Source organism: Salmo trutta, chromosome 31 (genome assembly GCF_901001165.1).
Source record: "Salmo trutta chromosome 31, fSalTru1.1, whole genome shotgun sequence".
NCBI classification, from domain to species: Eukaryota; Metazoa; Chordata; class Actinopteri; order Salmoniformes; family Salmonidae; genus Salmo; species Salmo trutta.
Genome location: NC_042987.1, coordinates 38,127,522 through 38,155,509, shown reverse-complemented (window position 1 = coordinate 38,155,509; position 27,988 = coordinate 38,127,522). Strand labels below are relative to the sequence as shown.

At 43.3% G+C, this 27,988-nt stretch overlaps 1 protein-coding gene across 2 annotated transcripts; it reads left to right on the top strand.

The window, feature by feature from the left end:
- Positions 1-179: 179 nt before the first annotated feature.
- prpf4ba (pre-mRNA processing factor 4Ba) lies at positions 180-27,364 on the top strand. 2 transcript variants are annotated; one of them, XM_029726534.1, is made up of 16 exons: positions 180-292; positions 792-1,883; positions 5,413-5,550; positions 9,127-9,279; positions 9,500-9,581; positions 10,719-10,917; positions 13,302-13,375; positions 14,045-14,135; positions 15,348-15,495; positions 17,894-18,031; positions 21,549-21,702; positions 22,739-22,853; positions 23,289-23,440; positions 24,827-24,913; positions 25,005-25,053; positions 25,492-25,667. In XM_029726534.1, the coding sequence occupies exons 1-16, from the start codon at positions 240-242 to the stop codon at positions 25,542-25,544; spliced, it is 2,778 nt and encodes a 925-aa protein (XP_029582394.1). In that variant the 5' UTR covers positions 180-239; the 3' UTR covers positions 25,545-25,667. The 2 variants fall into 2 exon arrangements, with proteins under 2 accessions (XP_029582394.1, XP_029582393.1); XM_029726533.1 differs by lacking the exon at positions 25,005-25,053 and having other exon boundaries at positions 25,492-27,364.
- The last annotated feature ends 624 nt before the right edge of the window (positions 27,365-27,988 follow it).

Genomic DNA, 27,988 nt, shown 5'->3' with positions numbered 1-27,988 from the left:
GGGGGGAATTTCCCATGCAATCACTTTTGCATGGGAAAACACAGAGTCCTACTAATTACAACACGTGCTAAATTACAACATATTTGTTTTTAGCCGACTTCGTCATGGGCATTGAACGGGGCACCTGCCTCACGCCCGGGAGGCAGCCAGTTCCACATCGAATGCAACCAACTTTTAACTAATGCGAAACACGCAAACACGGGTGCCTGGACGAGATTAATCGAATCCCCTCACTGAAAATGGCTGCCGTTGACTTTATAATGTTAACTGGTGACAGCGAGAAAAAACAATCGTAAGCAATTTTTTTTTATTGTGTTTTAGGTAGCTATAATGTATAGTTTTCCATATGGGTTATTCTGCGTATGGTCATAACCAGTTATTGTTTTTAAAAAAAATCGTCTTATATACGCGTCGTTAGCGAGAGCCTGTATCGCTTCTAGCTAGCTAGCTAGCTTACAAGCCTATGTCATAGTAATGCAACTCGGATAAATACTGGACAAGGTTAGCCAAGACCCCCAGCCGTTTACTATATTCAAGAGCTAGATCATCTGATTCAACTTGCCAATCCTCAAGCCCCTGACTAGCTAATTTAATCAGTTGGGCTTGTTTAAACTGCAACAAAATTGTGTAACGACTGGGGGGTCCCCAAGGAAAGGTCTGAGAAACACTCAAGTTGTACAAGTAGTTGTTGTAGAATAAACCAGCAATAGTTGTCAAATGAACCGATTATCATGGAGCATTCCAGTTGATTAATCATTACATTACTCCTTCCCATATCCTGTCGTGTGCAGGGGAGAGAAAGCAGAGAGTGGCAATGAAGAGGAAAACCAGGACCTGTCAGAGGAGGAAGGAGGCACCAGGAAGGCAGACGCCAGTTCGTCGAAGCGCATGGTCGCCGCGACCTCAGCCAAGACCAAGAAAAAGAAACACAGGCACCACAGCAAACACAAGAGACACAAGCAGTCTTCACCTCAGGACAAGGAGCGACGCCACAAGCACCGGCACAAGCGCAAAAAGCACAAGCGTAAAGACAGCCCCTTGACTGACGGCTTCCCCACCGGTGGCGACAACAACGCTTTCCCATACTCTTCCTCCGCCAAGCCGCCGAGACTGGAAGACGATGAGATGGCGCTTCTGGAGGAGCTGGAGAAACAGAGGGCCCTGATCCAAGCCGAGCTAGACAGTGAAATGACTGAGGGTGGCAGGGGGGTACAGTCGGGCATGGGGCTCATACTCCAGGGATACCACTCTGGGGAGGAGGAGGAGGATGGGGAGATTCAGGGGGAGAGGATGTGCAACGGGCAGCACTTGCGGAGAGGGGCAACGGGGCCCGTGGCTGGCTCAGGCTCGCAGACTGCTAAAGACACCGGTAGAGTCCAGCGAGAGTCGACAGATGCCGGCAAAGCTAAGCAGAACAATCCCAATAAAAACGGCAGGAAGAGAAAGATGGACGGCAAGACCAAGGATCAGATGAGAGGACTGAGCACGTCCAGGGATCGAGAGAACAGGAGACATTCCAGGAGTGCAGATTGCTTCAAGGAAAGGGCACGGGTATCCAAGTCTCCTCCTGGCACTAGCAAGCCTTCCCTGCCGGCTCAAAGCAGAGAGGCCCAAAACCAGGACAAACACAAGAAGGGGATCAAGTCCCCCGCCAAGGATGCTTCCTCTGGGAATGAGAACTGCTCTCCTGGCCTACGAGGGAGGCCGACAGGCCCCGCCTCGCAGCTGCAGCGCAGCAAGTCCCCATCACAGTGCCGGGACCCCCGGGCCTCCTCCGAAGCCGAGCGACGGGCCAGGTCACCGCCACCACCCAGAGGGGGCCACCCGAGCTCCCCGGAGAGTCAAAGGAGAGAGGTGGACCGACTGAGATTCTCACCTGGCAGGTCAAAACATTGTTTGGCCTCATGTCGATTCAACACACACACACACATCACAAAAAAAAAAATCATCCAAGTTGATGAGTTAAGAAATTTGGCCTTTTGTGTTTAATACAGATAAACAGGCGATTTTGTTTTCAAGGAGGAGATGCATCTTCTCGCACCATGTAAAGGCACCACAAATTAATTTACTGGTAACGTTGTAACAAACCATTAGGTTCGGGTTGTCACTCTCCCGCTGGGATAGACCATGAGCATTGGGGGGGGGGGTTGTATTCATTAGTTCACACTGTAGCGAAACGGTTTACAATGAATAGTAGTGTTTCTTATGGGGCAAATGTAGCTTAGTCCCTCTCCGTTTCAGCTGGTTGCTTCCGTTTGGTTTCTAGTGAATACGATGGTGTTAGACACCACACCGAGGATGGTTAAGGGGCCGGGCTCACATTTTAAAACTACATCTCAGTTAAAATAATAATAACATATTACATTGTCACATACACCGGATAGATGCAGTGAAATGTGTTGTTTTACAGGGTCAGCCGTAGTAGTATGATAGATGCAGTGAAATGTGTTGTTTTACAGGGTCAGCCGTAGTAGTATGATAGATGCAGTGAAATGTGTTGTTTTACAGGGTCAGCCGTAGCAGTATGATAGATGCAGTGAAATGTGTTGTTTTACAGGGTCAGCCGTAGCAGTGTGATAGATGCAGTGAAATGTGTTGTTTTACAGGGTCAGCCGTAGCAGTATGATAGATGCAGTGAAATGTGTTGTTTTACAGGGTCGGCCGTAGCAGTGTGATAGATGCAGTGAAATGTGTTGTTTTACAGGGTCAGCCGTAGTAGTATGATAGATGCAGTGAAATGTGTTGTTTTACAGGGTCAGCCGTAGCAGTATGATAGATGCAGTGAAATGTGTTGTTTTACAGGGTCAGCCGTAGCAGTATGATAGATGCAGTGAAATGTGTTGTTTTACAGGGTCAGCCGTAGCAGTGTGATAGATGCAGTGAAATGTGTTGTTTTACAGGGTCAGCAGTAGCAGTGTGATAGATGCAGTGAAATGTGTTGTTTTACAGGGTCAGCCGTAGCAGTGTGATAGATGCAGTGAAATGTGTTGTTTTACAGGGTCAGCCGTAGCAGTGTGATAGATGCAGTGAAATGTGTTGTTTTACAAGGTCAGCCACAGTAGTACAGCGCCCCTGGAGCAAATTGGGGTTAAGTTCTTTGCTCAAGGGCACCTCGACAGATCTTTCACCTTGTCTACTCGGGTATTCGAAACGGTGACTTTTCAGTTACTCTAATTGCAAGTAGACAGCTGCTTTATCCAGTATTTGATTTGATTTATTTAACCTTTATTTAACTAGGCAAGTCGGTTAAGAACTAATTCTTATTTACAATGACAGCCTACCAAAAGGCCTCCTTCGGGGATGGGGGCCTGGGATTAATAATAATAAAAAATAAATACAATATAAATATAGGGCAAAACACACATCACAACACTACATAAAGAGAGGCCTAAGACAACAACATAACACAGCATGGTAACAACATGACATGGTAGCAGCACAAAAACATGGTACAAACATTATTGGGCAAAGTCAACAGCACAAAGGTCAAGAAGGTAGAGACAACAATACATCATACAAAGCAGCCACAACTGTCAGTAAGCGTGTCCATGATTGAATCTTTGTAAGGGTCTATCAGCAGAATCTGAAGCAGATAAAAGCCACGAAGAAGAAAGGAGTGTTGACGTACAGTGGGGGAGGAAAGTATTTGATCCCCTGCTGATTTTGTACGTTTGCCCACTGACAAAGAAATGATCAGTCTATAATTTTAATGGTAGGTTTATTTGAACAGTGAGAAACAGAATAACAACAAAAAAATCTAGAAAAACGCATGTCAAAAATGTTATAAAAGGATTTGCATTTTAATGAGGGAAATAAGTATTTGATCCCTCTGCAAAACATGACTTAGTACTTGGTGGCAAAACCCTTGTTGGCAATCACAGAGGTCAGACGTTTCTTATAGTTGGCCACCAGGTTTGCACACATCTCAGGAGGGATTTTGTCCTACTCCTCTTTGCAGATCTTCTCCAAGTCATTAAGGTTTTGAGGCTGACGTTTGGCAACTCGAACCTTCAGCTCCCTCCACAGATTTTCTATGGGATTAAGGTCTGGAGACTGGCTAGGCCACTCCAGGACCTTAATGTGATTCTTCTTGAGCCACTCCTTTGTTGCCTTGGCCGTGTGTTTTGGGTCATTGTCATGCTGGAATACCCATCCACGACCCATTTTCAATGCCCTGGCTGAGGGAAGGAGGTTCTCACCCAAGATTTGACGGTACATGGCCCCGTCAAATGATGCGGTGAAGTTGTCCTGTCCCCTTAGCAGAAAAACACCCCCAAAGCATAATGTTTCCACCTCCATGTTTGACGGTAGAGATGGTGTTCTTGGGGTCATAGGCAGCATTCCTCCTCCTCCAAACACGGTGAGTTGACTTGATGTCAAAGAGCTCCATTTTGGTCTCATCTGACCACAACACTTTCACCAGTTGTCCTCTGAGTCATTCAGATGTTCATTGGCAAACTTCAGACGGGCATGTATATCTATTTTTGAGCAGGGGGACCTTGCGGGCGCTGCAGGATTTCAGTCCTTCATGGCGTAGTGTGTTACCAATTGTTTTCTTGGTGACCATGGTCCCAGCTGCCTTGAGATCATTGACAAGATCCTCCCGTGTAGTTCTGGGCTGATTCCTCACCGTTCTCATGATCATTGCAACTCCACGAGGTGAGATCTTGCATGGAGCCCCAGGCCGAGGGAGATTGACAGTTCTTTTGTGTTTCTTCCATTTGCGAATAATCGCACCAAATGTTGTCACCTTCTCACCAAGCTGCTTGGCGATGGTCTTGAAGCCCATTCCAGCCTTGTGTAGGTCAACAATCTTGTCCCTCACATCCTTGGGGAGCTCTTTGGTCTTGGCAATGGTGGAGAGTTTGGAATCTGATTGATTGCTTCTGTGGACAGGTGTCTTTTTTACAGTAACAAGCTGCGGTTAGGAGCACTCCCTTTGAGTGTGCTCCTAATCTCAGCTCGTTACCTGTATAAAAGACACCTGGGAGCCAGAAATCTTTCTGATTGAGAGGGGGTCAAATACTTATTTCCCTCATTAAAATGCAAATCAATTTATAACATTTCTGACATGCGTTTTTCTGGATATTTTTTTGTTATTCTGTCTCTCACTGTTCAAATAAACCTGCCATTAAAATTATAGACTGATCCTTTCTTTGTCAGTGGGCAAACGTACAAAAACAGCAGGGGATCAAATACTTTTTTCCCCCACTGTAAGACCAGTACTTAATTGCCACGTGGAAGATGGCATGTGTCATCATCGCCGCAATATTCCCATCCAAACATAGTCCAGTTTACGTCACCCACACATTGAATTCGTGTCCAAATTAAATCACACCCCCCCCTTTTTTAGGTAATACATGGAGAACATTGAATTTGTAACCCCTTGTCCTGTTGCTGCGTGACCTTCAGGATTCGGAGCCAGGACGAGGCAGGGGGCCGCAGGGATGCCAGCGCAGCTCTAGGTGCCCGGCGACGGCTTAGCCGCTCACCATTCAGGCGGAGGTGTTGCTCTCCCAGGAGACGCAGCAGGTCTCCATTCAGAAGGAGGTGGGTGGAGGTACTTTTGTCCCCATATGTCTGATAACTGTACTGTCCCCACCTGTGTTGTGTATATGTCTGATAACTGTACTATCCCCACCTGTGTTGTGTATATGTCTGATAACTGTACTGTCCCCACCTGTGTTGTGTATATGTCTGTGAGAGTCTAAAAATACACAAGTCATATTCTATCCCAATTTTCTGTCCGATGGTCTACTTAGACCGAAACCTAATTCTTTATTTTAATCTTTACTCACAATAAAAAATAAAAAATAAATATATATATATATATAATGGGGACTGTTGCAATTTACCTATTTTGAGGTTATCGTAGTTCTTCTAATTGTATTGTCACGTAACCGGATAGATGCAGTGAAGTGTTGTTTTGCAGGATCAGTTCAGTGAAATGTGTTGTTTTACAGGATCAGTTTAGTGAAATGTGTTGTTTTACAGGATCAGTACATTGAAATGTGTTGTTTTACAGGATCAGCCATAGTAGTACGACTCCCCTGGAGCAAGTTAGGGTTATTTACCTTGCTCAAGGGCACATTGACAGATTTTTCACCTTGTTGGCTCGGGTATTCGAACCAGCTACCATTCGGTTACTGGCCCAACGCTCTAACCGCTAGTTTACCTGCCGCCCTATCATGTTTTTCTTCAAGATTCAATAGTTTATACTGTGCATTCGGAAAGTATTCAGACCCATTGACTTTTTCCACATCTTGTTACGTTACAGCCTTATTCTTCAATGGATCAAATAAAATACAAATTATCTATCTACACACAATACCCCATAATGACAAAGCAAAAACAGGTTTTTAGAAATGTTTGCACATTTATATAAATATTCAGACCCTTACACTCAGTATTTTGTTGAAGCACCTTTTGGCAGCGATTACATCCTCAAATCTTCTTGGGTATGATGCTATAACCTTGGCACACCCCTGTTTCTCTCATTCTTCTCTTGTCAGGTTGGATGGGGAGTGTTGTTGCACAGCTATTTTCAGGTCTCTCCATAGATGTTCGATTGGGTTCAAGTCCAGGCAGTGCCTGGGCTCAAGGACATTCGGAGACTTGTTCTGAAGCCACCTGTTCCAGAGAGCTTTTCATCAAGGATGTCTCTGTATGTTGCTCTGTTCATCTTTCCCTCAATCCTGGCTAGTCTCCCACTCCCTGACCAAGGCCCTTCTCCCTTGATTTCACCGTTTGGCCGGGCGGCCAGTCCTAGGAAGAGTCTTGGTGGTTCCAAACTTCTTCCATTTAAGAATGATGGAGGCCACTGTGTTCTGAGGGACCTTCAATGTTGCAGAAATTGTTTGGTACCCTTCCCCAGATCTGTGCCTTGACACAATCTTGTCTCGGAGCTCTACAGACAATTCCTTGGACCTCATGGCATGGTTTTTGCTCTGACATGCACCGTCAACTGTGGGACCTTAAAAATTAGTACCAGTCAAAAGTTTGAACACACCTACTCATTCCAGAGTTTATCTTTATTTTTACAGTTTTCTACATTGTAGAATAATAGTGAAGACATCAAAACTATGAAATAACACAGATTTTTTTATTTTACCTTTATTTAACTAGGCAAGTCAGTTATGAACAAATTCTTATTTTCAATGACGGCCTAGGAACAGTGGGTTAACTGCCTTGTTCAGGGGCAGAACGACAGATTTGTACCTTGTCAGCTCGGGGATTCGAACTTGCAACCTTTCGGTTACTAGGCTACCCTGCCACCAGGGAGTGTTAAACAAAAAAGTGTTAAACAAATAAAATAATTTTTATTACTTTACACCTTTTTCTCCCCAATTTCGTGGTATCTAATTGTCCCATCGCTGCAACTCCCGTATGGACTCAGGAGAGGCGAAGGTCGAGAGCCGTGCGTCCTCCGAAACACAACCCAGCCAAGCCGCACTTTATATTTACGGTTCTTTAAAGTAGCCACCTTTTGCCTAGATGACAGCTTTGTACACTCTTGGCATTCTCTCAACCAGCTTCATGAGGTAGTCACCTGGAATGCATTTCAATTAACAGGTGTCTTGTTAATTTGTGGAATTTCTTTCCTTCTTAATGCGTTTGTCCCAATCAGTTGTGTTGTGACAAAGTATGGGTGGTATACAGAAGATAGCCCTATTTGGTAAAAGACCAAGTCCATATTATGGCAAGAACAGCTCAAATAAGCAAAGAGAAACAACAGTCCATCATTACTTTAAGACATGGTCAGTCAATCCGGAAAATGTCAATAACTTTTAAAGTTTCTTCAAGTGCAGTCACAAAAACCATCAAGCGCTATGATGAAACTAACTCTCATGAGGACCGCCACGGGAAAGGAAGACCCAGAGTTACCTCTGCTGCAGAGGATAAGTTCATTAGACTTAACTGCACCTCAGATTGCAGCCCAAATAAATGCTTCACAGAGTTCAAGTAACAGACACATCTCAACATCAACTGTTCAGAGGAGACTGCGTGAATCAGGCCTTCATGGTCGAATTGCTGCAAACAAACCACTACTAAAGGACACCAATAAGAAGACTTGCTTGGGCCAAAAAACACAAGCAATGGATATTATGCCAGTAGAAATCTGTTGTTTGGTCTGATGAGTCCAAATTTGAAATTTTTGGTTCCAACCGCCTTGTCCACCACTTGGTGTTTTACATTTCAAGGCACACTTAACCAGCATGGCTACCATAGCATTCTGCAGCGATACGCAATCCCATCTGGTTTGCACTTGGTGAGACTATATCATTTGTTTTTCAGCAGTACAATGACCCAAAACACACCTCCAGGCTGTGTAAGGGCTATTTGACCAAGAAGGAGTGCTGCATCGGATTACCTGGCCTCCACAATCACCCGATCTCAACCCAATTGAGATGGTTTGGGATGAGTTGGACCGCAGAGTCAAGGAAAAACAGCCAACAAGTGCTCAGCATATGTGGAAACTCCTTATTGGAAAAGCATTCCAGGTGACTTTCTCATGAAGCTGGTGGAGAGAATGCCAAGAGGGTGCAAAGCTGTCTACTTTGAAGAATCTGAAATATATACATTTTTTTTAAATAACACTTTTTTTGGTTTGTACTTGATTCCATATGTGTTGTTTCATAGATTTGATGTCTTCACTATTATTCTACAATGTCGAAAATTGTAAAAATGAGTCGGTATGTCCTTACTTTTGACTTGTAGTGTGTGTGCGTTTCCAAATCATGTCCAATCAATTGAATTTACCACAGGTGGACTCCAATCAAGTTGTGAAAACAGGATGCACCTGAGCTCAATTTCATGTCTCATAGCAAAGGGTCTGAATACTTATGTAAATAAGGTATTTCTGTTTTTTTTATTAAAAGTTTGCTAAAATGTGTAAACCTGTTTTCACTTTGTTATTATGGGGTATGTTGTGTAGTTAGATGAGGATTTTTTGTGTGTATATATACATTTTAGAATAAGGCTTTATTGTTACAAAATATGGGGAAGGGGTCTGAATACTTTCCGAATGCACTGTATATCATTAATTGAAATGACCAATTGAACATCGGGAAATCTTACATATTGCATCTGACTTTTGCTTTTCTTTACTGTGACTCTTCTACGTAGGTCATTGGATCGGGACAGGCTGGGACGGAGGCCGCAGTGGGGTTCCAGATCCCAGGAGGGGAGGCAGAGACTGAGTCGGGACAGAGAGGACAAGTTCAAGGGCAGCCTCTCGGAGGGAATGAAGGTTGACAAGGAGGACTCTGAAGATGAAGTGTAGGCAGTTCACTTGGGATTTAATTTGAGTTGTTTACTGTTTACCTCCAGATGTGTTGAATGGATGGTTCGTACACAAATGATACAACATGAATCCATTTCATTGTCATTAATTAAATCACGCACCATTTTTAGCAATGTAAGCTTTTGTCTATGGGTGTGGGGTGGACGACCACTTTGTGTGTGTGTGTGTGTGTTGACGTGGTTTGTCCTGTAATAGGCTGGAAGATTACGACGTGGATGAGGACGACGAGGAGGCTCTCATCGAACAGAGGAGGCTACAGCGTCTGGCCATCGTCCAGGTGGGTAAAAAGACGTATGACATCATCATCATCATCATCCCCTCTGCACCGACCTAACTTAACCAGAGCCACACAGCCATGTTGCTACAATATGTATTTTAACCTTTCTTTATTGGCTATTGTCATGCACAGCATGCAAACATGACACACACAGCTGTTTGTTTGTTAGTTTAACAATTTGAACAGACACACACTCACAGACACACATACTCTGGCAACACCCCTAATCCCAGGTTTTGTGTTGCTTAGTGCCAAGGGAGTCAATCAAAATGCTTAATGGCACGCCCACCTTTTCATTGGCCGATCGGGTCCTGGTCTGTTGATCACATTAGTTTCTGGTTGTTGTGTAAGAGGACTACATCGGTAGGCAGGAAGAAGGCTGGGCTGAGCGACAGAGGGGAGGGCAGTGTATTCTGTATTCCTGGAAAATACAAGCTCTCTCTCTCCCTGTCCACCAACCTCACTCACCCTGTCCACCAACCTCCCTCTCTCTGCCTATCCACAAACCTCGCTCTCTCTCTCTCCCTGTCCACCAACAACCAGAATTCCTGTAGGCCCTTCCCTCCCAGCACACCACTAAGAATACCAATAATTATGACCATATAGAGATGATTTTGTATGCACAATTTTATTTTTTTATGATTTAGAAAAGGGTGCAAATTTTGAAGTGTTTCATGTTTATAATCACTGGAGAATAAACTGGATGTGCTCCGATTGCGACTATCCTATCAACATGATCTGAAGTACTGTAATATCCTATGTCACTTTTACCCCAAGCTACATGTACATATTACATCAATCACCTCTACTACCTTGTACCCCAGCACATTGACTCCATATCGGTACGCCTCTTTATTATTATTTTGTGTTACCATTTTTTTTTGTGTGTGTGCTACTTTTTTTCTTCCTTTTGAACTCTGCATTGTTGGTTAAGGGCTCGTAAGCATTTCACGGTAAAGTCTACACCGGTTGTATTCAGTTCATGTGACAAATAAAATTTGATTTTGATTTGACATGTGCATTGTGTGCGTATGTATTTGTGTCTGTTTTTATACATATTCTCGTGCCTGTGCTTGCATATTTTTGCTGATGTGTGTGTGTGTGTGTGTGTGTGTGTGTTTTTTTTTCTGTGAACAGAAGTACAAGGGAGGGAACGAGGACAGTAACATGTCGGAGCCCGGCAGCCCGCAGAGCAGCCAGCGCAGCCGCTCTCCCTCGCCAGACGACATCCTGGAGCGTGTGACGGCCGACGTCAAAGAGTACGAGCGGGAAAACATGGACACCTTTGAAGAAAACATCAAGGCTAAGCACAACCTCATCGAACAGGAGAAAGATGGTAAACATATGTGCTGTATATACAGTTGAAGTCGTACGTTTACATACACCTTAGCCAATTACATTTAAACTCAGTTTTTCACAATTCCTGACATTTAATCCTCATAAAAAAATCCCTGTCTTAGGTCAATTAGGACCACCACTTTTATTTTAAGGATTTGAAATGTCAGAATAATAGCAGAGAATAATTTTTCAGCTTTTATTTTTTTTAATCACATTCCCAGTGGGTCAGAAGTTTACATACACTCAATTAGTATTTGGTAGCATTGCCTTTAAATTGTTTAACTTGGGTCAAACGTTTCGGGTAGCCTTTTGCAAGCTTTCCGCAATAAGTTGAGTGAATTTTGGCCCATTCCTTCTGATAGAGCTGGTGTAACTGAGTCAGGTTTGTAGGCCTCCTTGCTCGCACACGCTTTTTCAGTTCTGCCCACAAATTTTGAGGTCAGGGCTTTGTGATGGCCACTCCGATACCTTGACTTTGTTGTCCTTAAGCCATTTTGACACAACTTTGGAAGTATGCTTGGGGTCGTTGTCCATATGGAAGTCCCATTTGCGACCAAGCTTTAACTTCCTGACTGAGGTCTTGAGATGTTGCTTCAATATAGCCACATCATTTTCCTTTCTCATGATGCCATCTATTTTGTGAAGTGCACCAGTCTCTCCTGTAGCAAAGCACCCCCACAACATGATGCTGCCACCCTGTGCTTCACGGTTGGGATGGTGTTCTTCGGCTTGCAAGCCTCCCCCTTTTAACTCCAAACATAACGATGGTCATTATGGCCAACAGTTCTATTTTTGTTTCATCATACCAGAGGATATTTCTCCAAAAAGTATGATATTTGTCACCATGTGCAGTTGCAAACTATAATCTGGCTTTTTTATGGCGGTTTTGGAGCAGTGGCTTCTTCCTTGCTGAGCGGCCTTTCAGGTTATGTCGATATAGGACTCGTTTTACTGTCGATATAGATACTTTTGTGCCTGTTTCCTCCAGCATCTTTACAAGGTCCTTTGCTGTTGTTCTGGGATTGATTTGCACTTTTCGCACCAAAGAACATTCATATCTAGGAGACAAAGTGTCTCCGTCCTGAGCGGTATGACGGCTGCGTGGTCCCATGGTGTTTATACTTGCGTACTATTGTTTGTACAGATGAATGTGGTAACCTCAGGCATTTGGAAATTGCTCCCGTGGATGAACCAGACTTATGGAGGTCTACAATTTTTTCCCCGAGGTCTTGGCTGATATCTTTTGATTTTCCCATGATGTCAAGCAAAGAGGCACTGAGTTTGAAGGTAGGTCTTGAAATACATCCACAGGTACACCTCCAATTGACTCAAATTATGTCAATTAGCCTATCAGAAGCTTCTAAAGCCATGACACTATTTTCTGGAATTTTCCAAGCTGTTTAAAGGTACAGTGAACTTAGTGTATGTAAACTTCTGACCCACTGGAATTGTGATACAGTGAATTATAAGTTAAACAATTGTTGGAAAAATTACTTGTGTCATGCACAAAGTAGATGTCCTAACCGACTTGCCAAAACTATAGTTTGTTAACAAGAAATTTGTGGAGTGGTTGAAAAACGAGCTTTAATGACTCCAACCTATGTGTATGTAAACTTCCGACTTCAACTGTAAAAGTGTGTGTGTGTGTGTGTGTGTGTGTACATCAGACATGTCAACTAAGACATAGACCTATGTGAAATACTTTCAACTAATTAATCTACGCTTGGTACATTATGGAAACCATAGATTACTCTGTTGTTAATACCATGAAGTGTCTGACCCAGTTGGGTGTTTGTCTGATACAGTAGTAACAGCCACAGCAGCACTCGGCATGTTTGTTTGTCTGATGCAGTAGTAGCAGCAAAAGCAGGCTCAGTAATAGTCGTCAGGCTAGTAGTAGTGATTCAGAAGTGGAAAGGGGATACCTAGTCAGTTGTACAACTGAATGCATTCAACTGAAATGTGTCTTAAGCATTTAACCCAACCCCTCTGAATCAGAGAGGTGCGGGGGGCTGCCTTAATCGACATCTACGTCTTCAGCGCCTGGGGAACAGTGGGTTAACTGCCTTGCTCAGGGGCAGAACGACAGATTTTTTTTACTTTGTCAGCTCGGGGATTTGATCCAGCAACCTTTCGGTTACTGGCCCAATGCTCCTACCCACCAGGCTACTTGGACGTTGATCGATTTCAAATATAGTTCATAAGTCTATTACTCAATTACTTATTATGATGTTAATTTCTCATGTACTCTGACTTCTTAATCAATGAAATAGATTTTTTTTTTAAAAAGTCATATTGACATCAGCAGTTATGTCAAAGTGCTTTTACAGTTTAACAGTTTAAAGCTTCAGATTAAACTCTACCCCCTTTCTTTCCTAAAAGGAACCAACCCCAAAAAACCTTCCGCCCCCGACATGTTTACCGAATCGGATGACATGTTCGCCGCCTACTTTGACGTGAGTACTCCTCCTGTTGCTTTGATTCCATTGCGTCGTTTGGACTCTGACCACCATGACTTGTGCCAATGTGTCTTCAACTTTTTTTTAAATGAAGTTGTCTATGGAATAGGATCCTGTCAGATAGGGTTGCTAAGAGTGGTGTCTGTGTCTCGGGTCGCCCTTGTATTATCACTGTCCAAACACGCGTCTGTCAGCGGGTAACTTTAGACCGAGCCACATCGTTTTCTCTGGTGACCTTTCTGTGAGGCGACTGAGAACTGCTAGTCCGATTTTGAGTCGAGATAAGCGCGCAAGTTGGGACTTTCGCGTAAATCATTTGTTGATGTCAGTGCGGGACCAAAGGTTTGCCGCGTCAATCTCAAGTCAGAATACCACCTCAACTGTGGTTTTGTATTGTAGCCTGACAGTCAGACCTTGGTTCAAATAGTATTTGTTTTTTCTTTGAACTACTTTGAGCGTTTAAATGAGCCTGCATGGGGTGCCAGATGGACAGCATTTTCACATTTGGGACTGTTCCTTTGGTTCCATTGCACTAGGCAAGCTCAATCAAGCACAGATTCCCATCAGAATAATAACTGATTTCTTGAAAGGAAAAAAAAACGAACAATGGAAAAACCATTTGGTCTCCCGTCATACTAACACTTAAGTGATTTGTGGCCACTGCAGAGTGCAAGGTTTCGAGCAGCAGGTATCGGGAAGGACTTTAAGGAGAACCCCAACCTCCGAGACAACTGGACAGATGCAGAGGGATACTACCGTAAGTCCATTTGGCATTAAAGCTCCTTCCTTATTTTGTTCATTTATATGTTTGCTTATTCATTCATTAATCACTACTGAACAATACATATAAAAACGCAACATGCAACAATTTCAAAGACTTTACTGAGTTACATTTCGTATAAGGAGATCAGTCAATTGAGATTAATTCCTTAGGCCCTAATCTATGGATTTCACATGACTGGGCAGGGGTGTAGCCATGGGTGGGCCTTGGAGGGCACCCACTGAGGGGCCAGACTCTGCCAATCAGAATGAGATTTCCCCTACAAGAGGGCTTTATTACGGACAGAAATACTCCTCAGCGCCCCACCCAAATAATATTTTTGTGTGGATGGAATATTTCTGGGATCTTTTATTTCAGCTCATTAAACATGGAACTAACCCTTTACATGTTGCGTTTTTATATTTTATGTTGGATGTTTATCTATATTCCGGTCTCTGACATTGCGTGTTCTGATATTTCTTAATGTCTGTGTATTTTTTTACATTTTTACTGCTAGATATTACTTTTAGAGCTAGAGGAACAAGCATTTCGCTGCAGCTGCTATAACATCTGCACATGACGTGACCAATAAACTTTGATTTGCCCGAAAATGTGAAGATGGTTGTTTACATGCAAAATTGCCATTTCTTGTTGGTCGCTAAATCAAACAAGGAGGATCAGAAAATCTGTTTTACTCACCTGCTACATCGGACGCGTAACTTTTGCTTAGCGTGAGACGCTCCAGTTAATTTCAACAAGTCCTGAGCATAACCATGCCGGCTCTGTTTGAGCATAATATTCAGTTCTGGTTCTATTTTCAAGATTTCGACACACAGCTCACGCCTGAGAGCAAAAGGATATTGTGGCTAGCGTTCTGCTTGCACAGACCAAAAGTTACTCTTCCAGTGTAGCAAAAAATAAAGTGTGTTTGGCTACTGGAATTATGTTTTTATAAAAAATTTATTTATTTTCTTCCTAATGGTGCAACCATAGAGCAAACTCACTTGCCCGGCTGCCATGAATCCCATAAATTGTCAGTCTTTCACTTAAACATTGGGAATGAACCATAAAGATCTGTTTTAGGCCTACTGGAATTCTTTGTCGTTTTTTGTTTACTTGCCCCAGGCAACAGGGCAACGCTTAAGGTCAATCCCTACTTATTCATAACCAATTAGCTAATACATTCAATGTCTTTTTGCTATTTGACAGGACTCAATATCGGGGAGAAACTGGACAAGCGGTATAGTGTGTACGGCTACACGGGGCAGGGCGTGTTCAGCAACGTCATCCGAGCCCGTGACGTGGCTCGCGCCAGCCAGGAGGTTGCTATTAAGATCATTCGGAACAACGAGCTCATGTGAGTGTCGTTTACCAATAGCTAGTCTTGCACCCGGTTCAGTAGGCAGAAAACGTTTTGAAACTGGAGAGATTGACTACAGCTCAGCGTTCAACACCAAGCTCATCACTAAGCTAAGGACCCTGAGATTAAAACACCTCCCTCTGCAACTGGATTCTGGACTCCCTGATTTTGTACGTTTGCCCACTGACAAAGAAATGATCAGTCTATAATTTTAATGGTAGGTTTATTTGAACAGTGAGAGACAGAATAACAACAAAAAATCCAGAAAAACGCATGTCAAAAATGTTATAAATTGATTTGCATTTTAATGAGGAAAATAAGTATTTGACCCCCTCTCAATCAGAAAGATTTCTGGCTCCCAGGTGTCTTTTATACAGGCAATGAGCTGAGATTAGGAGTTTACTCTTAAAGGGAGTGCTCCTAATCTCAGTTTGTTACCTGTATAAAAGACACCTGTCCACAGAAGCAATCAATCAATCAGATTCCAAACTCTCCACCATGTCCGAGACCAAAGAGCTCTCCAAGGATGTCAGGGACAAGATTGTAGACCTACACAAGGCTGGAATGGGCTACAAGACCATCGCCAAGCAGCTTGGTGAGAAGGTGACAACAGTTGGTGCGATTATTCGCAAATGGAAGAAACACAAATGAACTGTCAATCTCCCTCGGCCTGGGGCTCCATCCAAGATCTCACCTCGTGGAGTTGCAATGATCATGAGAACGGTGAGGAATCAGCCCAGAACTACACAGGAGGATCTTGTTAATGATCTCAAGGCAGCTGGGACCATAGTCACCAAGAAAACAATTGGTAACATACTACGCCGTGAAGGACTGAAATCCTACAGCGCCCACAAGGTCCCCCTGCTCAAGAAAGCACATATACATGCCCGTCTGAAGTTTGCCAATGAACATCGGAATGATTCAGAGGATAACTGGGGGAAAGTGTTGTGGTCAGATGAGACCAAAATGGAGCTCTTTGGCATCAACTCAACTCGTCGTGTTTGGAGGAGGAGGAATGCTGCCTATGACCCCAAGAACACCATCCCCACCGTCAAACATGGAGGTGGAAACATTATGCTTTGGGTGTGTTTTTCTGCTAAGGGGACAGGACAACTTCATCGCATCAAAGGGACGATGGACGGGGCCAAAACACACGGCCAAGGCAACAAAGGAGTGGCTCAAGAAGCCCATTAAGGTCCTGGAGTGGCCTAGCCAGTCTCCAGACCTTAATCCCATAGAAAATCTGTGGAGGGAGCTGAAGGTTCGAGTTGCCAAACGTCAGCCTCAAAACCTTAATGACTTGGAGAAGATCTGCAAAGAGGAGTGGGACACAATCCCTCTTGAGATGTGTGCAAATCTGGTGGCCAACTACAAGAAACGTCTGACCTCTGTGATTGCCAACAAGTGTTTTGCCACCAAGTACTAAGTCATGTTTTGCAGAGGGGTCAAATACTTATTTCCCTCATTAAAATGCAAATCATTTTATAACATTTTTGACGTGTGTTTCTAGATTTTTTTTGTTGTTATTCTGTTTCTCACTGTTCAAATAAACCTACCATTACAATTATAGACTGATCATTTCTTTGTCAATGGGCAAACGTACAAAATCGGCATGGGATCAAATACTTTTTTCCCTCACTGTATCATGGTCCACATACGCCAACAGTTGTGAAGAGGGCATGACAACGCCTCTTCCCCCTCAGGAGGATGAGAAGATGTGGCTTTGGCCCTCAGATCCTCAAAGGTTCTACAGCTGCGCCATTGAGAGCATCTTGACTGGCTGCATCACCGCTTGGTATCGCAACTGCTTGGCATCCGACCACAAGGCGCTACAGAGGGTAGTGTGTACAGCCGAGTACAGCGCTCCCTGCCATCCAGGACCTCCAATACCAGGGGAAGGCCCTAAAAATTGTCACACTCCAGCCACCCATGTCCTAGACTATTCTCTCTGCTACCGCACGGCAAGCAGTACCGATGCACCAAGTCTGGAACCAACTGTACCCTGAACAGCTTCTTCTACCCCCAAGCCATAAGACTGGTTAATAGTTAGTCCGGTTTGGTTAACTATTTAACTATCTGCGTTGACCCTTTACTTTTTTTTTGACTCATCACATACACTGCTGTTACTGTATTATCTGTCACTGTATTCCTAGTTACATATCTACGTCAGTTACTATTGTGGGTAGATATTGGGTGTACAGGCTTTTTGTTTTAGCCCTGCTCGAACACACCGGATTCCACTAACCTGTACTTGATTATCTGAGTCAGGTGTGTCAGAGCAGGGCTGGAACCAAAAGCCTGTCCACCCAATAGCTCTCCAGGGGGACCTGTCCTACTGGCACACCAGTGTGTCCATGACTTTAGACTCATCGAAGTGGTCTTTCTGTCCCAAAAGGCAGAAGACTGGGCTCAAGGAGCTGGAGTTCTTGAAGAAACTCAACGATGCCGACCCTGACGACAAGTTCCACTGCCTGCGCCTCTTCCGACACTTCTACCACAAGCAGCACCTCTGCCTGGTTTTCGAGCCTCTCAGGTACACCCTCCAGGTTACTGGCACCCTTAGATTGAGAACAGTGTTTCTTTATTTTTTATTTTTTTTTTGTCATTTTAGCAGACGCTCTTATCCAGAGCGACTACAGTAGTGAGTGCATACATTTCATACATTTTTTTCTCCATACTGGTCCCCCGTGGGAATCGAACCCACAACCCTGGCGTTGCAAACACCATGCTCTATCAACTGAGCCACCATTGTATAGGCAGTGTGGGCCTAGGGTTGTTAAGGTCACGAAATGTCGTCAGCCGGTGATTTGTCATGCAAATAACTGTCGGTTTCACGGTAATTTGCTTAATTAATGAACACATTTAGCATCTCCTGGCTTCAAGCCATTGATGCAGACCTTTTGAACATCTACATTTTTAAAAAGTCTAATACATTTATTTAATATAGCCTACAACCTTCACAATAAAGCCATTATTTATTTTAGACCGGTTTAAAGAAGCATGATTTGAAGAACATGTGGTCTATTTCAGAACAGAATAGCATACTCTGTGTTGTCCTGATGTGGCTATTCCAAATGACTGTGGGCTACACTAGTTCATTTAGCAGACGAGATTTGCTTAGAATTCCAGCATTATTTTATAGTAATTAAGAATAAAATTGAACAAAGCTGAATAAAATAAAGGATATTTTCTCCAAACGGTTTGAGGGTGTGCTGAGTTGTGCTGAGCGGTTAACAAAGAAATAGGTATTCTTATACATTAACTCTAAATTAAGCATAACTTTAGTTGTTCTACAAACGTCGGGCTATATGTTTTGATTTTTAATACATTTTAATGCTGCATGCTCCTCCTCTTTAGTAGAGGCCATCACTCTGTTTTCTTGCACAATTGCATAGCCTATAGCGATGTTGCGCAACATAAGCTCATGGGCTCTTAAGTGTTTAATTAGAGTTTCGATGACATTTGCATTGATGTTAGAGTGATTAGAGGGACAGTAGAGTGCTGAGTATCAGGCAGTTAGCAAGTTTGGTAGGCTACTAATGACCAGCAGTGGCATCAGAGCTTGGAGAAGCCTAATTACCTTGACTAAACAAGGTAATTACTGACGGTGTGGAGGTAATACAGTCACCGTAACACCCCTAGGTGGGCCCCTTGCGCGTAGGTTTGCTCTCCCTGTGTTAAAGAATGTGGTTTCAATTGATCATTTTGCTTGTAAAAGCCTTAGCTGCTGGAGATGGAGTCTGAAAAGAGGTGGTCTTATTGATGCAAAGAGGCTGTTTGAAGTGTGAGGGAGTCCACTGCTCTCTGTCCTAGGGATGGGGGAAATCGATATGGAATGGTGATATTATTTTTTTCCCATTTTATATCAATACTGTGACTCCCAAGTATCTGTTTTTCATTTTTAAATTAGATTTATTTTTTTTGCTAGGCAGTTAACGTTAGCTAGCGCTAGTCGGCTGTACCTGCAAAATACCTCCCAGTATTTCTCATCCTGTAGCTTGTTCTTTTTTAAACACTAGAACCGCCTGGCCTTTCAGCCTACAGGTATCCGCTAGAGAACGTTGCCGGTCATCTCGTTTAGCATCAGATGCATATCAACCCACAAGGTGCTGAAACATAAGCACCAACGCTTGATAAATAGTGCATCAACTATTGTAAAGGATTAGTTGCATGAAGAAATATTTGTGGAACTATATCAATTTTAAACAAAAATAACAACAATAGTTATTTGTTTAGATAGTCAAGGATATGTTTTGTCCTAGGAAAAAAATGTAGGCCTATAGCCTAGTTTAGGTTCCCTTAAAATGGATTACACGAATGTTTTTAATTGTATCAACTTTATTTGTAGATTAAATTAGTAAGAGTTATAGTAATTAATAAAGTCCAGTTAAAGCTTCTTTTGACAAAGTATAAAACAAAAAAGATAATATAACCAGCCAGGTGCACAGGTGAAATTATTTGCTATATATTCCTAAACAAAAGGCACCAGTGCATGAACAATTAAAGGATGAATTGCCTAAATAAATAGCATATTTTTAAGTTTATAATGTTTATTTGTTTTTGCTTAGTTAGCCAGAGCAATGCTGCTGCGTGGGTGGTCATGTGCTGAATGCACGTATATTCTTGGAAAATGTGACATTTGGAAATAGAGCCGCACCTCTTGAATGATGAGTTATTTGACAGATGTATGTGTCATAGAAACTGCAGAATATGCTCTTTCTGATACTGTATAGAAATCAAAAATGTTTTTCCTGCATGTGACTCTGAAGGAGGATTTGTGATTCTCCATTCCATGCCTTTGTAAAGTACAAGATTCGCCCATTTCTTCATGTACAATTTGACAGCTGATAGGCCTAATATTGTCACTCATCAGATTATTGTCAAATGAATCTTGTCTATAGGATAACGGTTATGTGTGAAATTAGTTTCGGTATCGTTGAGGTGTAGTTTCGATGGGCCAGCTGTGCCGTCTGACTGGCATCATTGGTTTCCTGCTCATCAACTTAGATCAAGGATATGTTTAGCATTATTCTAAAGGCCTACTGTAACAAACAGCATGTTTTCATTTCCCTTACAATTAATTTGATTAGTAATAGAGTTATAGTAAATAAAACAGTCTTGTAACAGCTTTTTTTTTTTTTTACGTAAAAGAGAATGGTATCAAGCCTCAAGGTGCACGTTCAAATTATTAACATGAGTGCCAACGCTGATAAATAGTCATAACACACACTCATCATTACACTAATGTTGTTCTACATTAAATCAACCTCTTCACCCTCATCGTTCTGTTGGGCCTCATTTAAAATCAATTGTGTGAAGTAAGGTGCACAATTATTGCCCGTTCATCCATTTGTCATTCTTTCAGTGAGGAGAGAGAGAGAGAGAGAGAGAGAGACACATTAGCGCGTGGCTGAGTACTAACATCCTACAGCGCATTGTCTTGGGTAAAATTAGGTAAAAAGGCTCAATACTTTTCCATTTGTGATTTTTTTTTTTTTTAAATTCGGACAATAGAGTAATGTAAAATACAAACGTATCGTGAGGTCCCTGGCAATTTCCAGCCCAACTCTGTCCCATGTTTTACTGCTGAGTAGATATTGTTTTCATTCTAACCAGGATCTCAATTCGTTTTAGCGCAGACGGGTTACTAAACTGTCTGAAATGGCTCCATATTCCTTACATAGTGCACGACTTCTTCTTCTTCTGTGGTTACAAGTAGTGCACTACTACTTCTTCTTCTTCTGTGGTTACAAGTAGTGCACTACTTCTTCTGTGGTTACAAGTAGTGCACTAAAATCAAATCATATTTTATTGGTCACATACACGTGTTTAGCAGATGATATTGCGGGTGGAACAAAATGCTTGTGTTTCTAGCTCCAACAGTGCAGTAATATCTAACAATTTCACAACAATACACACATCTAAAAGAATGGAATTAAGAATATATATACATATTTGGACGAGCAATGTCGGCACTATTTAGTGAATAGGGTGCCATTTTGTGACTCACCCCTGTATTGTATGTGGTGTCTACTCTCTCTCCTCCTCAGTATGAATCTGCGCGAGGTGCTGAAGAAGTATGGCAAAGACGTGGGCCTCCACATCAAGGCAGTGCGCTCCTACAGCCAGCAGCTCTTTCTGGCCCTGAAGCTGCTCAAACGCTGCAACATCCTTCACGCCGACATCAAACCTGACAATATCCTGGTGCGTCACCTCTAACCCACCATAGTCCCCAGAGAGACACAGTAAACTCTAACCCACCATAGTCCCCAGAGAGACACAGTAAACTCTAACCCACCGTAGTCCCCAGAGAGACACAGTAAACTCTAACCCACCATAGTCCCCAGAGAGACACAGTAAACTCTAACCCACCGTAGTCCCCAGAGAGACACAGTAAACTCTAACCCACCATAGTCCCCAGAGAGACACAGTAAACTCTAACCCACCTTAGTCCCCAGAGAGACACAGTAAACTCTAACCCACCATAGTCCCCAGAGAGACACAGTAAACTCTAACCCACCATAGTCCCCAGAGAGACACAGTAAACTCTAACCCACCATAGTCCCCAGAGAGACACAGTAAACTCTAACCCACCATAGTCCCCAGAGAGACACAGTAAACTCTAACCCACCATAGTCCCCAGAGAGAGACAGTCACCTCTAACCCACCGTAGTCCCCAGAGAGAGACCGTCACCTCTAACCCACCGTAGTCCCCAGAGAGAGACCGTCACCTCTAACCCACCGTAGTCCCCAGAGAGAGACCGTCACCTCTAACCCACCGTAGTCCCCAGAGAGACACAGTAAACTCTAACCCACCGTAGTCCCCAGAGAGACACAGTAAACTCTAACCCACCATAGTCCCCAGAGAGACCGTCCTCTAACCCACCATAGTCCCCAGAGAGAGACCGTCACCTCTAACCCACCATAGTCCCCAGAGAGAGACCGTCACCTCTAACCCACCATAGTCCCCAGAGAGACACGGTCACCTCTAGCCCCAGAGAGACACGGTCACCTCTAACCCACCGATCAGGGCACTCTACTCTTACCAGTTTCTCCCGGTCACATGACGGGCCATAGCCCAATGGACCAGGGTTGGCTAATTGAACCCACCCAGTGTGAATAATGTGCTGTTTGACGGGGCTTTGATGTCACCTTTGACCTTTTTAAAACTGTTGGCTGGAGTTTTATATAGGTCATGTGGCATATATATATTTTTTTTTTATTGGTTTGTTTTCAACAGGTGAACGAGTCGAAAACCATCCTCAAGCTCTGCGACTTTGGTTCAGCGTCGCACGTGGCAGAGAATGACATCACTCCCTACCTGGTTAGCCGGTTCTACAGGGCGCCGGAGATTAGTGAGACTCCTCTTTTCTTGTCTTTTCCTACTCTTCTCTTTTGTGTTCTCCTCTGTTCTTTTTTTAATCCTGTCACGACCCTTGACCTTGAGAGCTACTGGGTTCAGGTTTTTTCCTCCAGCCCAGCTATATTCAACTAATCACCTGCTCATCATGTCCTTGATTGGTTAAATTAGTGTAATTCAGCAGCTCTCCACAACCAGTTGGTGAACACTGCTGTAGGTCTTAACTTGTAGGGAAAATATTCAACTGTCGTGTTTTCGTACGCACCAAACGGAAGGGGAAAACTGAGTAAAATTGGGAGGGGTTACTTTGTTCCCCCGTTTTTATAAAACTTTTTGAAACGGTGTACACTTATGAACACAATGCTCATCAAACATACTAATTTTCCATAGTTTGTCCCAAGTCCCCTAAAGCCTGTATCTGTCCTTGCAGTCATCGGGAAGCCTTACGACTACGGCATCGACATGTGGTCCGTTGGCTGCACTCTGTATGAGCTGTACACGGGCAAGATCCTTTTCCCAGGGAAAACCAACAACCACATGATTAAGCTCGCCATGGACCTCAAGGGCAAGATGCCCAACAAGGTCAGACCAAAATCCACCAACCACAGAAACTCTCCCTTCACCCTACTAATGGATATTTAACTGTAGTGTAGGGTCCATCCAGAAACTCTCCCTTCACCCTACTAATGGATATTTAACTGTAGTGTAGGGTCCATCCATAAACTCTCCCTTCACCCTACTAATGGATATTTAACTGTAGTGTAGGGTCCATCCATAAACTCTCCCTTCACCCTACTAATGGATATTTAACTGTAGTGTAGGGTCCATCCATAAACTCTCCCTTCACCCTACTAATGGATATTTAACTGTAGTGTAGGGTCCATCCATAAACTCTCCCTTCACCCTACTAATGGATATTTAACTGTAGTGTAGGGTCCATCCAGAAACTCTCCCTTCACCCTACTAATGGATATTTAACTGTAGTGTAGGGTCCATCCAGAAACTCTCCCTTCACCCTACTAATGGATATTTAACTGTAGTGTAGGGTCCATCCATAAACTCTCCCTTCACCCTACTAATGGATATTTAACTGTAGTGTAGGGTCCATCCATAAACTCTCCCTTCACCCTACTAATGGATATTTAACTGTAGTGTAGGGTCCATCCATAAACTCTCCCTTCACCCTACTAATGGATATTTAACTGTAGTGTAGGGTCCATCCATAAACTCTCCCTTCACCCTACTAATAGATATTTAACTGTAGTGTAGGGTCCATCCATAAACTCTCCCTTCACCCTACTAATGGATATTTAACTGTAGTGTAGGGTCCATCCATAAACTCTCCCTTCACCCTACTAATGGATATTTAACTGTAGTGTAGGGTCCATCCAGAAACTCTCCCTTCACCCTACTAATGGATATTTAACTGTAGTGTAGGGTCCATCCATAAACTCTCCCTTCACCCTACTAATGGATATTTAACTGTAGTGTAGGGTCCATCCATAAACTCTCCCTTCACCCTACTAATGGATATTTAACTGTAGTGTAGGGTCCATCCAGAAACTCTCCCTTCACCCTACTAATGGATATTTAACTGTAGTGTAGGGTCCATCCAGAAACTCTCCCTTCACCCTACTAATGGATATTTAACTGTAGTGTAGGGTCCATCCAGAAACTCTCCCTTCACCCTACTAATGGATATTTAACTGTAGTGTAGGGTCCATCCATAAACTCTCCCTTCACCCTACTAATGGATATTTAACTGTAGTGTAGGGTCCATCCATAAACTCTCCCTTCACCCTACTAATGGATATTTTACAGCAGAAAAACTATTTATTCGGAAGTGTTATTGAAATTCCAATTCAAAAAAAATCTGAGGAATCTAAAATCTGAGTTTCCGGTTATTTCCTGAATGGAATAATTTGAAATGGAATTGACCCCCAACTAGTATCTTTCTATCCTGCACAGATGATCAGGAAAGGCGTGTTCAAGGACCAGCACTTTGACCAGAACCTCAACTTCCTGTACACCGAAGTAGACAGAGTTACTGAAAGGGTAGGAGGTTGTTGTTTTCTCTCATATTGTCTCAGTGGGAATGTTAATGAAGGATAGATAGTAAGCTAAGTCATGTGTCTATATTTTTAAGGACCCTACTTTCCTGAGGATGACTCTAAAACCTTGTGATCTGCAAAAAAGTAAAACGAACCTCAAATTATGTCATGTATCGATTTATGTCCATCTCATCTCTATGGTGTCATTGCTCTTGCCTTCTGTCCTCTTACTCCTTTTCCACATCTCTCCCCCCCTCTTTCTCCCACTCTTTTTCTCCCTCTTTCTCTCCCCCTCTTCATTCTCCTTTTCCTCCTATTCCAACCCCCCCTTCCGTATCTCTGCTAATTTTCTCTCTACCATCTTTGTTTTGTTCACTCATTTCTCTCTTCTTCTTTTAAAACTGTTTTGTTTTCCCTCCCTGGGTCTTTTTCGACTCTGATCTCTTGCCCCGCCCCACCCAACTCCACACCACTTATCTGTTCCGCTTCTCATCCCATCTCTTTCTCTCTCTCCCTCCTGCCCTCCCTCCCTCGCTCTTCCCCCTCCCCCACTTGTTTTTCTTCTGTCCCACCCATTCACAGGAGAAGGTGACAGTGATGAGCACCATCAACCCCACCAAGGAGCTGCTGGCTGACATGGTGGGCTGCCAGCGTCTGCCCGAGGACCAACGCAAGAAGGTGGCCCAGCTCAAGGACCTGCTGGACCAGACCCTTATGCTGGACCCGGCCAAGAGGATCAGCATCAACCAGGCCCTGCAGCACCCCTACATCCAGGAGAAGATCTTCTGACCACTTTGTACTGTATCCACTCACAGTCACGCATTGATTGCCGCAACCAGTACTGACTCCTTAGTTTGACTATGGTTGTACCCCTATCCCATCTGGCACTGCTGATGGAGAGGAAGTAGTATTATCTTTCTTCCCCCGTTTGAAACACACACACACACACACACACACACACACGTTTTTCATCGGTCTTCTGGATTGTATTAAATAACCGTAGTAGGGCTCCAAGCAGAATGCCTGCTGCACAGCATATGTTCAGTCTCAGCCTACCTGTAAGTCAGATAGTTCTGTCTCATTATAAGCCCTCTATCTCATGGACAGTAAGCCACTCGAGTTGGACTTTCATCCAATCAGATCTTCCGTTTTTTGATTGGCCCCTTGCAGGTGACTGAAGGTGGATGATATTTTTTTTTTTAAATTCTGATTGGGTTAAGTAAAATGTTAATTCTGATTTGTTGGGAATGGTTAGTCAAATGTTAATTCTGATTGGGTTAGTCAAATGTTCATTCTGATTGGGTTAGTCAAATGTTAATTCTGGTTGTTGGGGAAGGGTTTTTGAGTTAACGGTCATTCATGAGTTGCCAAGGCTGTGACAAGCAGGGAGGGTAACCCAATGCCCTTACCCTTTTCAATGGGATGTTTGTACAGTGAGTAGACTAAACTCCTGCAACCTTGGCAGCTCCATTGACTTACTGTTACCTGTGATGTGGTGCAGGGCCAGCATAAATGATGTCTATATCCGCGTCTCCCCCAGGTATTGAAAGCCCAGAGCGCTCCCCCACCCACCCTGTCCCCACATCCTGGTGTCTGTGCAGGCCCTGGTCCGCATGCCCGTTCTGCTGCTGCCTGTAGGTCTGTCAGTGCCGAAAACCCAAACGGTTGGGGGGTCCTTGGGTTCTACTTGAGCACACCTGCAGGGATGGCCCCTCATGTTTAAAGCAGGTTGTATACCACTTTCAGTACATTGAAGGTAAGCTATCCCCCCTCCCCTAGAAAAAAAAAACTCAACTTCAACTGGTCATTACCTCATATGTTTATTTTGTATTACACATGGTTTTAGCTAGATGTCCCTGTAGACATGGTTTACCTTGCTCCAGGGTATCTCTTACATGTCTTGAAACATGGTTTCTATAAGACAACTATATATATTTCTTAAGCATAAAACAAATCACTATGGCAAATATTGGATTTAAAAAAATCTAAAATCAGTCACGCATCCAAATTTGTAGAGAGAAAATTGTATCGGGGGGCTTTATCCAACAAGCTGTCACCTTCAGTGTACTTCTCTTAATGCAACAGCTACGTTTTATTTGCTCTACTGTGTAATGAATACCTTTTTTTTTTTTTTTTTTTTCCCCCCCTGCGCTCCCTTTACGGTGTTACGATGTTAGAAACTGTGAGGATAGCAGTCTTGCTATGTACACAAAAGCATGTGTTGAAATTGTTTCTCGGTGTGTTCTCCAAAAAAAGGCAATGTAAGTGTTTTGTTTCCTTATGCTATCTGTCATTGGTATTCATGTTTTGTATTGTTGTCTTTTGATACAGGGATATTCCTGCACTGAGCTTTCAGTCTGCTTATTATGAGCGGTAATTGCCTCTATTTTATTTGGTGTTATATATGTTCTTATAGGACCAAAGCAGAAATAAAACAGCCTAAATGAGTAGCTAATGCAGTATGTATGCCTTTTCCATAAAATGTCTTCCCTACATACAAATGCCAATGTTCAGGCCCCTTAAAGTGTCAACAATGAACTGAAATGCGTTATTTTTAAAGCTAATCCACCAAACCTAAACTAAGAATACTTTGGTGTTCAGCAACTTTTAGGCTGGAATCCAAACTTGAGATCTGTGCGCCAAAACTTGACGCGTACAGATCGAAAGTTAGGATTTGGCCCTTACATGCTAGATTTAGTTCAAACCAAAGGAGCAGAAGACATCATTTTGTGTGCTGTTTCACTGACGCTGATGTTTGTGCTGTTTTTCCCCACAATGATGTTTCCTGTGGTGGCTGAGAGCGAGACAGTCCAGCACTTCCTTCTCCAGCCCGGGCTCCACTTTCAGAGAGACAAGACCTCCACAAGGCCACTTATCAAGGTCATTTCTGATGGCATGTGTAGATACTAAAAGCCGTAAGCTATAGAAATAAATAAATAGTCGCAAACTCATAACTCCCAGCGACTCTATTTAGTTGTATAGCTTCCAGTTAATTCGCCCTTAGTCACCACCTCTACACGATTGTTCTCTGGGGATGCTCCAGCTTTTTATTACATACTAAAAGCCAACAACACTGGGG